At 33.6% G+C, this 13,769-nt stretch overlaps 1 protein-coding gene across 2 annotated transcripts in view; it reads right to left on the bottom strand.

Annotated features, from left to right (window-relative positions):
• Positions 1-1,290: 1,290 nt before the first annotated feature.
• LOC101741838 (ADP-ribosylation factor GTPase-activating protein 1) overlaps positions 1,291-13,769 on the bottom strand; it is a 48,291-nt gene continuing 35,812 nt past the window's right edge. For both annotated transcript variants that reach the window (XM_038011125.2, XM_062675472.1), the window contains exons 6-9: positions 9,535-9,657; positions 8,701-8,831; positions 7,805-7,973; positions 1,291-7,232 (exon numbers count right to left, since the gene is read on the bottom strand). In XM_038011125.2, the coding sequence (XP_037867053.1) occupies positions 7,808-7,973; positions 8,701-8,831; positions 9,535-9,657 (420 nt within the window). In that variant the 3' untranslated portion in view covers positions 1,291-7,232; positions 7,805-7,807. The remainder of the gene's footprint in view (positions 7,233-7,804; positions 7,974-8,700; positions 8,832-9,534; positions 9,658-13,769) is intronic.

The raw sequence follows: 13,769 nt of genomic DNA on the forward strand, positions 1-13,769 counted from the left end.
TTCATGACAATAAAATTCACTTTATTTCCACTTGGTGTAGGAAACGAGGTCTGCTATGTAACAAAGAACTTACGAAGTGGTTTAATAAAATACCTATAATAACAACTCAGACCAGTTAATTTCCCATTGTAATTGAAACAGGACATGATTCACTGATACTCCAAAACTTGTAGGTACATAAGCGGTGCATTAAAAAAAAACTATTGGCCCCCGGTAGTCGAAACTCGACTATAATTAATTGAAATTTGTACACTATTAAGATTCTATTATTAAAGACTATTATACTTCTATAATCACAGATTTCACCAAGAACACTTTAGACAAATATTAATAAAGACAAACAATATTTAATTTATTCTCAATTTGACCACAGACTATAAGCAATAAGAAAAGTTTATTGATAAAAAAAAAACGCTTGCATGCGTGAGTGTGTCAAATACATGGTAGTATGGGTAATGTTTTTTTAATGATTTTATGTATTTATTGTGCATAATAAAATAAAAAAATAACATTGTTCTCCTTCTCTATATTTTCTATAAGTGTGGGAAATTTCATACTCCTCCGTTTGCGCAATTTTCGTAAAAAGGGGTACATAGTTTTTGCTTCACGTATTAATATATAGATACTGGTGGTAAGGCATTTTGTGATTCTGCGAGTGCAGAAGACCTCCTCATTCACACAATGACATAGTGATGCGGTAGTAGGTGGAGTCCAGGCTTGGTTCCACCTGTCGTCACAAGCGGGGGAAAGAAAGGTGCAACTTCCAGCCGTACCGAGACCTAAATACCATCGAGCTGCGGACCGTCCAGGTTTACATCATAGGAAGTTCGGCCACCGCTCCAAAAAAAGTATAGCTCCTACATAGTAATGATTTTAAATTAACCCATCTAGATAGACAGTCGGGATATTTTCATTGAGTACCTAGTAAGTCAATAAAACAATTACCAAAATAATTTTGGACCAAAGTAATTTTCCTAATACTTATATTCCGCATATCCCACAAAGCATATAAAGCAGAAAACTGTGATAGTGTTCTAACGTCGATTCGATGAAAAATAATGTTCCCAAGTACCTACCTAAATGATTTCGGTATAAAGAGAGTACTTTACGATTACGACTAGAATCAAACTATTATTCGTTTGGACTTGACAGAATTAATAATAGACATTACACACATACAAAAGAAAGAAAAAAAAATTAAACACACCCAGAAAGACCTCTTAATAGCTTTGTTATAAAGCTAAAAGATGAAACCGAACACATTAATCGAATTCATCTAAATGAAAAAACTTCAATGTAAATTATTTATTTCATGATTCAAAATACACATTTACGTACAATAAAATTCAAGATTAGATTCAAAAAACATTTTTTATTTAAAATAAATACAGACAAAGTTGCGGGTTTACGTTGTTAAGTTTGTCTACAAATAACATTCCGAGTCATAGAACACAGCAACAACATCGTCCGCAAATTACACTCGTATTTTTTTTATTTGCTTTTGTACAAATTTTAATACTGATTTGAATTTATATGCCTTTTGTATCATAGGCCTACTTATTATACATTTAAGTTCAATATGCATTGTCCTTTTAGTTTTCTTAATGTAATAATAATCTTCTTAATCTAATTCGAGTTATAACTCCAGAAAAGAAAGCAGCTAATTGTTTCAGAAATTTTAAGCTTCCGATATACACTGACATTGCAAATAAATACCTTCAAACATGTTCAACATATTGAAGATATTCGATATTGATTGAGAAAATTGATCTCATTTTAAATGTACCTATTTATAATGTGTGAAAAGAAGGTCCCGTTTTTATTAAATCCATGAGATATTAAAATTGGCTTATGTAAGGTAATTGAATGATACGCATAATCGTTTCCCCACAGAAGCGAAATGTAGGGAACTGGGTCATTCTGGTAACATGACCCTGAAAGCTCGGGAGCCGGCAGTGAACTTGGACTGACCTTGACATTGTTGCTGTATTCTACGAAGGTCATACACATTATCTGCAGTTCGAAATACTGTTTCCGAAAGCGCAACAAGTACTTACTTTCCGCACGTTTTATTTTTTTTAAACTGGCAACAACTACAAAACTACTTTTGGAAACGCGATTAGACCAATGATCGCCTAATTAACTATTTTTATAATCATTACAGATATGAACAGAAGAATTAAGTTTATAATATTAATTAATATTAAGGATATTTCAAAATACATTTATATATTCTAACTACATTTTAAATATTAATGTTTTGTGATAGATTATAATGCAAATATACAATTCACTAATAATAATTTCAAATAAAAAATCTAATAACGTTAAAAAATTAAAACATCTGATAAACAGATAATGGAGGTATCTAATGTTTAAAACGTAAAATCGATGGCTAAAATTTCTATGATATAGTTGTTAAATTTCAATTTAATTACTTAAAAATCTTCTAATCTAATCTTAACAATAAAGCTATGTATACATGATAGTTAAAAATATATAGAGATAATTTAAAAATGGAATAAAATACCAGTAACATACCTTAAATGCCGTCTGATCACATCGATATTGGCTGCCTTTCAAATAAATTCATACGTTTAATGGAAATATCACGACACCAAAAACTAGGTTATATTCGACTTTTTAAAATACTTACGGGATACGGGTAGACGATCTTCTTTGTGAGCAAAGGTCTAAATTGAGCTATGACATGTCCTTCTCCAAATCAGGTTTGAAAGGGACCGTAGTGTTTTGCAGATGCTTGCTTGTGTCTGGCATGCATGACCACTAACATGATTTGGGTAAAGTTATTATTACCACGCGATGTAATGCTAGCGTCCGCCTTAACTTGTAATTGAGTAAGACAGTCTCAATAAATAAATAATAAAAAAAACGAGGAAAATAAATCTCCACACATCAGACGAAGACGAACCAAAGTGTTGGATTCGCATAGTATCGTAGATATTTGACCTTATGATTATTATTAATAAGATATTCTAGAAGAAAAACGTGTATTCCGATCGTAGGCATTCGTGTCAAAAGGAAAATACTAAATTTGCGGCGAAAGTAGTGATTTGTGTAAACATAACCATTGCATTGACGGTTAGTGTGAGTGCATTAAGCATAACAAGGCTTTGAGCATGAGCATCCGTGATCAGGCTTCATGCGACGACTTACACGGAATCTGTAAACTCAGTGGTATTCGTAGTCCCAATGGTACAATCTCTCGGTGTGGATGCTACCGCTGTGTTTGTTTAATGACGTAAGTATTGAGTTCTTTTAGTTTTCGACATTACGAACACAAGCCGCATTATCAACAATGTCAACATTTAAAAACAATAATTGTTATCGTCGCGTTAAAAACAAAATTCATTTAAAGTGTTGATCCAAAAATTATAGGCTAAAAAACAGAAAAAAAATTACTACCAATATTAATTATTAATGTTGAGCCGATTTTGGCAAGAAACCATTTATATCCGACGTTATTTATGCTTTCGATCAGGAGTTTAAGTTAGTGAACATATTGAGGTACATCGGGATTGTTTAAAACACTGCTGACGCCTACAGTTCGATATTGATGTTGCTAAACCGTAAATCTTCTTCAACGTACAAAGTTTCAACTCAATCGGGTAAACGAAGCCCGCCCGAACACGCAAAAAACTACTAGAAACATTCTCTTTCTAATAGTATATTTATTAAAATAGCCACGTTTATTATATATGCATATATTATGAGCATAAATTAACATAATATATTTTTATTGCAAATAATACGCTTTCGGCTCTTGATAGAGAGCTCTCTGGCGCTCTCCTATAAAAAAAATGGTAATTCCTTAAGTATGATTGTCATAACAATGTATATTTCAACTATTACATTAAAATACTGATGGGTTTCAAATTATCTATGTAACCATTAATAATAAATATTAAATTTGAAAAGTGCAGTTGTTCAAACTTATAGTATGTGGTAAAAAAGATTTTTGACGTCGTATCTATCAAGCTAATCTATCCTTTACAATCACTAATGACGTACCGTATGCAAAACCACAATACTATAAAATTAGTTTTAATCATAAAAATTAAATGAATAAATTGGATTCACGTTCAATTAATTAAATTTTTTTTAGATTAAAATAAAACTTAATTAATTTTATTATTCGTATTCAGATCGATTTACTTTTTTATTGGTTTGGATGGGCAGAAGTCTAGTCAGCCTATTATTGAGCCATTACCGTCTTAAAAAGTCCTTACAACTGACGTGAGGTCGAATTCTGTATTAAATTACTATAACGGTTCTCCCAGCCTACGTGCCAAAACACACGACTACTTCGCAGCAGAGACAGGCCGGATGGTGGAAACATCCGTGTGGACTCTTAATGAGAATTTAATAAACCTGCAAGTTTGATTTTATTAAAATGTTCTTTCACCCTAAAAGCCATTTGCGTTTTGTTCACTCCAGCCACTGCACCGGACATTGCAGCTATTTGGACTACATTGCTTTATACTTTAAAAATTAATATCTGCTAAAATATACAATACGTATGAAATGGAAACGGCCCGTGAGCATTCTAGATACATGCCACCGGAGTAGAGTTCATCCATACTACCTGGAGCCACTACGTTCATCCACAGTGCGTTTCCAGAGATCTTTTCTGCCACGCACCATCCGGCTTTGGAATGAGCTCCCTTCCACGGTGTTTCCCGAGAGCTATGACATGTCTTTCTTCAAACGAAGTTTGTGGAGAGTACTAAACGGTACGCAGCGGCTTGGCTCTGCCCCTGACATTGCTGGAGTCCATTGGCAACAGTAATCGCTCACCATCAGATGGACCGTATGCTGGTCTGCTTAATCAAAAAAGCTTATGTACTCGAAACCTAAAAAAGAGTGGTTTAGTTTGTATCGGTGTGTTCTTAACTCTAGCATAGCCATACAACGAGTTTCTTACTTATCAGACAACAACGACTTAATACCCGGTCTTATCTTTACCACATCACATACCTCTATGACCAAAGTCAATGTCATTGACAGACTCTATTGATGTCTATTTTGAGTATGTACTGTAAAGATTATATATAGATTATTATAGTATTATGTATAGATTAAATACATTAAAATTATAAGCATCGTTCAGTCGTCATAGCGACAATCCGAAACAAATTAATTAACTAACAACAAAATTTAACTTACATAACCATAACCAGCCATATGTATATATATATATATATATATACATATATATATATGACACATTTTAAATTTAGAAACACATCATCGTACAATTTAACATTTGACAACAATCACAGATGCAAGTAAATACATAATGTTTAAATAATTCAATCGGAAATATTAGAATGATTTTTACATCTCCATAGTTATAGGTGTTACATTTGCATTTCTGTTTCTAGATAGATGCCAAATAATTAAGTATTTTTAATATATTTAAAATCGCTTCACCTCAATTGGTGAATTTAATTTCACTATAAATAACGTCTCAAAAATATATATATTTTTTAAATTACTTTCTTTCTGTCTGTACATGTATCTGTGCAGTGAGCTATATAAAACTAATTGATACATTTCAGATTACATCGAGTAAATGTTATGAGATACAAAAACAAGGTTCTTTTTAAAAAAATGCTGAACGTAACTTCGTCACGTGACGTCATTTGAGGCCAAAAGAGTAATTGGCCGTTTATTGAATTAGGAACCCTCGAGCTACTTTTCAGATCGTTTTCTTATTGATTTCTGGTTGTCTATGGCGTTTAAATAGTTCTTAATTTTTTTTAAATGGTTTGTTACTTTTATTATTTATATTAAACGTCAAATGAAACAGTTTCACATGAAAGAAGCTTTGTTAGAAAAAAATAACACTAAATACGTGTATTTATCATACAATATAAATATACTTGACTCTGGTGCCTCAAAAGTGTTCCGGTAAAAAAGTTAGGCTCTCAAACGTTTTTCCTTTTAAATTTCCCGTATTCAAACAAAGCGGATATCAAAAATATAGTTATTAATTAAACTCTATATACCAAATATACAATCATTTGAATTTTAAAACATTCAAAATATTACATCTGTTTTAAGCGCAAAACGGCTTCTTCGGGGTTAAATATTATAAAGTAAATTTTTATTTTTATTTTTTTATAATATTAAATTCAGGTTAATATTACAAACATGGCAATCCTTTAGTGGACGTTACGCAAATTAACATCTGCTTTTATTCGAATATAATACGTCAAAAACTGTAGAAAATTCTCGATCATCCGTATGCGAATTAATATTGTAAAATCATTACATAAATTAAATAAATTTCTTTCATTTATTTATATTAGACAAATTATCAACAAAAAAAACCAAATTTTCAAGGATCATGTACATACGTATAGGAGTAACTTTATTCCGTAATAGCTTTTAAATGACTAAACAGATTTGGACGTATGGTGTAAAATGTACGCTAGAATCCTTACTTACATAATCTCAAGTGACTTCGACTATATTTTTCTTTTTTTGTTAGTTTATAAGGAGGGCAGTCGTTTTCTTAATTAGCTAGAAGGGCAGGAAACCCCACCGCCCACCCGATGATAAGCCTTTACCCAAGCCCATAGATAGAACAACATGAATGTCACTACCCATATCTGCTTAAGACAATATGGGCATATCATAAAAATTTGTTAGTCAAATTATTTCATTTAAAAACACTCTTCTAGATATAATCGCCTGAATCGGTCATTTACATATTTACAATTCTCGGAATCTCATCTCAATCTTTAGTATTATTGGAATTACTTCAATATAATCTTGTTGCAACTGATTCACTGTCTTCAGAATGGGGAACTTGTTAAAATTATACATATAACTTTTTTTTTTCTCAATATTGTAAACCATAATAATTTGGGATTCCCTTATAATACGACATCCAAACGTTGACAAATCCGAATGTAGAAAACTAGCTTTATAATAGGTCAACAAAATAATGTTATATATAAATAAAGAATAGAATAGAAGAACGTAGTAAAGTTTCGCGAAAATACCATTTAAAGCCATAGATAGATACAGTTATATACTTATTAGATAAATATTTAAATATTATATAGTATTTACAGCAAAAAGTTTGTTAGGTCGGTCTTCGTATTGGGGAGCGGTCGCGAGGCAGACCTTAGTTAAAGAGATATCATTACTATCGTTTTTTTTTTTATTTGCAGCTGAAGTAAAGACCTCCGTTTTGGCATCTGAAACGTAAGAGAAAACGGATTTCAGTAACATTTAAATATAGTATTATTACCGAGTTTTGGTTTATTTACTAAACTATTTTGTGTTCTAATTCTGTGTAATTTTTTTTAAAACTTTCTCACTTCTTGTCATTAGTGTATGTATTATATTATATTCGGCATTATGTGCTATATAAGAAAAACAGTGAGCGTGCAACTTGGTGCATGTGAATGGAGTGAAACTTATTTTTCGATGTGCAGTATTGTGGTTTTCTTCATTTTCATCCTTAAATCAGATTGCTCTTGTAATAGGGAATACTGTGTATAAGCAATGCGACATCTTCAACATTTATATATATAATTTCAGGTGTTAAGTGGTTACTGGAGCCCATAGACATCTACGACGTAAATGCGCCACCCACCTTGACATATAAGTTCTAAGGTCTCAATGGTCTCAAGTATAGTTTCAACGGCTGACCCGCCCTTCAAACCGAAACGCATTATTAATTCACGGCAGAAATAGGCAGGGCGTTGATACCTACCCGTGAGGACTCACAAGAGGTCCTACCACCAGTAAAAATTCGATTACTTACCGTTTAGTTGTTGAGCCAATCCCAAGAGTCGTCGTCGCGACGCTTCTTCTTGATCGTGAGACTCTTGATGTCTGGCGGGGGGCTGGAAACACCCACTTGGGACAGATCGCGGGTGTCCAAGTTGTTGCGCGTGGCCACAGAGTCCTGCCATGGCTGGGTCTGCTCGTTCCTGAACACAGACACCGTATTTGTGATATACCACCAGCCGACATCGAAGTAGATTTTTTTAAGGGTTTTTATGACCTGGTTACTAAGACCTTTAAGTCGTATCTTATTTTAATTTATTTATATACTTATTTTTATGAAAAATGATAATATGGGGTGAAATGAAATGAGATGATATGGGATGAAATATAATCTCAGTAAAATGGTGGTCATTTACTGAGATTTTTTTCAGTGGACTTTTTGAAGGATCCCGAGAAGTTACGTCCAGCGGCTTTGTTTCATTTTCGCACATTTGTGCACTTTCACAGATATTAAAGTTAATAAACCACCGTTATTACACACTGAAGTCTGTACAAACACTAAATAACCAAAATAAAACAAATCACACAACTTCACTCCTCGCGTTCCTGCCAAACAGTCCTCATCGAAGTACAGTTCATCCATACTACCTGGAACCGCTGCGTTCATCCACAGGTCGTTTCCAGAGACCTTTTCTGCCACTCATCATCCGGCTATGGAATGAGCTCCCCTCCACGGTGTTTCCCGAGCGCTATGACGTGTCCTTCTTCAAACGAGACTTGTGGAGAGTACTTAACGATTGACAGCGGCTTGGCTGTGTCTCTGGCATTGCTAAAGTTCACGAGCAACGGTAACCACCAAAACCAAGCCGAAGAACGAATTAACATACGAAGGCACATTCCTCGGCCGACCTTAACTCCGAGTCAACTCACCACTGTGAATACGGCTCCGAAGTCGAGCTCTTCATAGCCCCGTAGCTCTGCGACTGATACGAGCCATAGTTGCTGGCGCGGCGCACATCAGTATTGCCGCCCAGCGAACTCCAACCGCCGCGATTATTAACCTAAAACACAAACATAATAACGGCCCGAACCTTACTACAACGAACAGAATGTGTAACCGATAATAGAAGTGAGTCAAGAGCATATCGACGCTTGAAAGGCAAACGTGACTAAGAGACAATAACTGTTTTGTACATAAATGATAGGCAATAACCATATTCGATGCGCAAAAAATATATATTTCTAGGTCTATTAAAATCATTTCAATCCTACAGCTAGATTCGTTAAAATTAGTCTACTGTAAAGTTCACGCATTGTCGCTTAGTCACGTTTGCCTTTCAAGCGTGGATATGATCATTCGGTTATAATTCAAAACGTCCCTGTGACGTAAGATGCAGTAGTATTCACTCATGCACACCTACCTCGAACGAGGCTCAGTCGCTTCTGACGTCAAACCCTAATGCAGTCGAATCAGCGAGCTTGTCTAGAAGAGCAAACAAACTCCAGTGCTGCCAGATTTTACGTCAAATATTAGTAGTAGCGGAAACAAAATGTTATCAAAAGCGAATTCATTCGGACTAAATGCTTTAAAGTTTTAAGTTTTTAAGCTAAACCAAAAAAAAATGTGTTAGTAAACTCTACGAAATGAAAGCTACATACGTTCTACGTCGTAACGCGTGCTCGTGATTAAAAGACTGGCGAAGCGTTTTAGCTCCCGAAATTTCGGACCATTCAGGTCGAGTTATCTGGCAACACTGTACTCACCTTCTCCGTGACGGTTGTGGCCATTTCAGAGACCTTCTGCGTCGCAATACCTCCATAACGAACGGCGTGATCGGTGGCCGTCTTAGCTGCTTTACTGACAGAAGACGCGAATAATGACCACCCCTGCAAATACATAGTCAGCGTACATAGAAAGGGAGGAGAGAGGGACAGCGATAGATTTAGAGAGCGATAGAGGACGACAAGATAGTATCACATTAGTTTTCGAAAAAGGAATAAATAAATTAAATTATTGCCAATTCGAAAACAATACGCATTTTGTTGCGATAAAAGTCAAAGATTGAAAGAATATTGGATGCAAACCAAAAGAATACATAATATTAACAAATCAAAAATTAAAATTGACTGTGTAATGTGTCAAAATGTTCTGTATTTAGATAATGTACATTAAATAACTCGAAATCGGATTTCTTTAACAAACACTCAATCCTAACTATCAAGATCCAATATTTAAAGTTTATTCGCTTAACTGTAAATATATAGACTAATGAACATATTAAAGATATATAAATTAACAACGCGACTGAATCGGATTAAAACTAATGTGTTAAAGCTAATGTGATAATTATAAACTAATTCGAATGTAACATTATAAAGTCGTTGATTATAATAGACATTGGAGGAAATAAAAATGAAGTTGAGAAAAAACAATACTATAACGTTCAGGTTTTAAAAAAACCTGTTATTTTATTATGTTAAGTTAGTATTAAGTATATTATCTTATACCTTTAAACGAGCAATTCTTGTATATTAATATATTTATAACCTGAATTTCGGAAACGGCTCCAACGATTTTCGTAAAATTTAGTATACAGGGGATTTCGGGGGCGATAAATCGATCTAGCTACGATTTATTTTCAGAAAATGTTGTTTTATTCGTGTTTTCAATAATAAACTCTTCCCGACATCTATTGGCGAATAATAATATTATACCATTTTTCTTAATTGAGGGCAACTAACCGCTTTAAAGATATAACAAGACGGCGTTATCAAAAAAAAAATAGAGCGAAGCTCGGTCATCATCTAGTAAATGAGTATTTTAAGTATGAAACTTTAAAAAAATCGCATTCATAGGATTGTCATTGTACCAACTCATAAGTTATATTCTGTATTTTTGTATTTTTTTAGTTATGATACAATCCTACAACAAAACATGTAGAATTCGTTTCAAAACAAAAAAAAAATAATTATACTAAAATTTGTTTACTTTCAATGTTTAAAATAGTACAAAGAAAAATAAACAATTTTTAAAGTATGTCAAATGGGTTTTTTGTAAGGTTTTTTAAATGTTAACTAATTCTTGGTCCACCCTTTACTAAAGGTCACAGAAATGTATTTTTTGTATTACCTAGTCAGGTCATAAATGCTGTCACATGTTTAATGTAAAGTAATTGAAACAAGTTTATTCATTATGTAACCATTCATATACCAAAATGAACTTAACAAAACATAGATTCTTATGACACTAAAGTTTATTCAAAATGACCTCCGTGATTTGAATACAGGCCTTCAATCTGCGCGGCCAGTCGTCTATCGCAGCACGAACGAGGTCCATGTCAATATCGGCGGCTGCCTTAATCAAGGATGTCTTGAGTGAGTCCAAATTGGGATGAGCCTTTGAGCACGCCTTTTCCTCCAAGTGTTGCCATATCTTGTAATCTAACGGATTCAAATCTGGTCTGGAGGAAGGCCAGTCTTCGTGCCGGATGAAGTCGATTTCACGCGCCGCCAGCCAGTCTTGTGTGCTTTTCGCTCTATGAGCTGGCGCCGAATCTTGTTGGAATACCCAGTGCCTGTTATTGAACATGGTATGAGAAACAGGTTCCACAAGGTTTGTCAGGACTGTATTTTGATACACAACTGCATTCGTTTTTACACCTTTCTCACAAAAATGTACCTCTGTTAAGCCCCAATAAGAAACTCCCAACCATACCATGAGCGAGGATGGAAAATGACCTCGTTGGACACGCGGAATACGGTTGCTCGCTTCTTCACTACTGTGTGCGTACACCTTATCATTTTGTTTGTTGTAGCTCTCTTCTACGGTAAAAATTTTTTCATCCGAAAAAAGAATTTCCCGATATTTTTTTCCCGCGTACCGCTTCAACAAAGTGCGGCATCTCTTCAGTCTCAGGTCCATTAGACGAGCATTCAAACGATGTCCTGTTTTTCTTCGATATGCCCGAAGCCCTAAGTCTTCATTTAACACCCTTTTCACCGTGGTTCTGCTTAACCCCATCTGAAGGGCCAACAGTTTCTGCTTACGTTTGGGATTTCTTTGAATTCGCGCCTTCACAGCTTTTATCACTGCTGGAGTCCTAACAGACCGAGGGCGACCACTTCTTGACCTGTCATCTACACTAGAGTCTTCATTGTATCGTTTGATGGTACGATAAACGAATCTTTTGGTTATATTCAAATTTTTCAGTATGTTAAAAATTTGAATTGGCGCGTAACCGCAATGATGCAACGCAATAACTGCAACACGGTCTTCTTTAAGCGTCCACTCCATATTTAAAAATGAGTAAAATTCTAAAAGTATACATTTTTATTTTCATGAACAATTCGAAATTCGAATTCAATAAACTTTTTTGTGGCCAGCATTCTAAAAGAAAAGTTTTTACTGTGTGACAATACTTATGACCTGACTAGGTATAATAAATAAATAAAACTTTTCATATTTATTTCATTGTCAAATGTTTTGTTCTGTTAGTCTGTGATTGTTTAAATTAAAAACATAGTATATAACTAAAATAGTAAAAAAAAACACATCACGCATGGGTTTTAAAAAAAAAAACACCGATAAAGTATAAACAACGACATAACGAAATAATATATTGTTTATACCTATATACGTCAATGTCATGTAGCTCCGTCGCACGCTGTTAAGACTTTCTTTTCAACACGAAAATTAAATTTTACACGGGACAATCTTAACCACACAATCCAACGAACAGAATCAGAGTATATATTATACATACTTCAATGCACACGAAAATCGAAAATATTATAAAATCAGAACACAAAGGTACAACAAACAGATTTATCGCTAAAAAGCGTCCTCTTCCAAACAAATATAGTGATTATGCAAAGCATGGATAAATATATAGGGGAGTAATATTACTTCTATTTGGATCAAACACTTAAATATGTATTAAACAAATAAAATAGTATATTTAATTAATGAATCTAATTTTACACACACACACACACGAGCGCGCGCACACAATAAAACTATTTATGTGTATATATATATATATGTACATATTTTATACTAAAATGTAAATTAAATCAAGCTTGTAAAATTCAAGATATGTGTTCCAGCAGCCGTATTTAGCAGTTAATGGATAATATTTATATTGAAGGTTTTTTATTTAATATTGTAAAGTTTCGGACGATGACTAGTGACGATTTATTTACAGCCGTACCCAGGGCACGCGAAAAAAAAACATACCGATGGGAAACTAGTATTCATTTACTGAGCTAAGCGTACGCTTATCGATTTTGTTAGTTCATTTGTGACGACGGGACATCACTCGGAAACGGCTAGGACCATTTGTTAAATTTATTATTCGAAATATTCGAAAATTTTTAGGCCAAGTTTAATTAGAAAATAAAATATTAAAATCACAGCGAAGCACGACCGTATTTTACTAATAATTAATTAATTTTTAAATAGGATTCTTTATAGTCATTGTCTCCTAAGATTTCATGGCGCAATAAATTCAATAAATCATAGTGGATATCCGAAGCATAAAATAGTCTTTTAGAAGCGTACCGTGTGTATAAATATGCTTTATTTCCTGTATAAATTTATCGGTTTAATCGAGAATTGATAGTCATTAACTATCGCGGGATTAAATGCTTCTCAATTTTTAAATGATTGTATTTTCCCGAATTTACCCGTGTAAATTAAAAAGTTACAAGTCAAGTTCACGATAGATCATAACGACAAATTTTAAAAATAATAAAAGCTTAATATAAATAAATAATAATTTATATAATCTACTATCTTCTGTAAGTAGTTAGTTGTGGTTTTTCTGAATATGTACGTAGGTACATATTAGCGTATGTGTATATATAATAGATCTTTTCCTATGAAGTTGCCGTTTTAAAATATTGGCCATTTGAAACGTAATTTATGTATGGCTGGCAATAAATTCTAAATTCATAAGAATTTTATTTCAAAATATATACGAATTCCCTTTTCAAATTTA

Source organism: Bombyx mori, chromosome 1 (genome assembly GCF_030269925.1).
Source record: "Bombyx mori chromosome 1, ASM3026992v2".
NCBI classification, from domain to species: domain Eukaryota; kingdom Metazoa; phylum Arthropoda; class Insecta; order Lepidoptera; family Bombycidae; genus Bombyx; species Bombyx mori.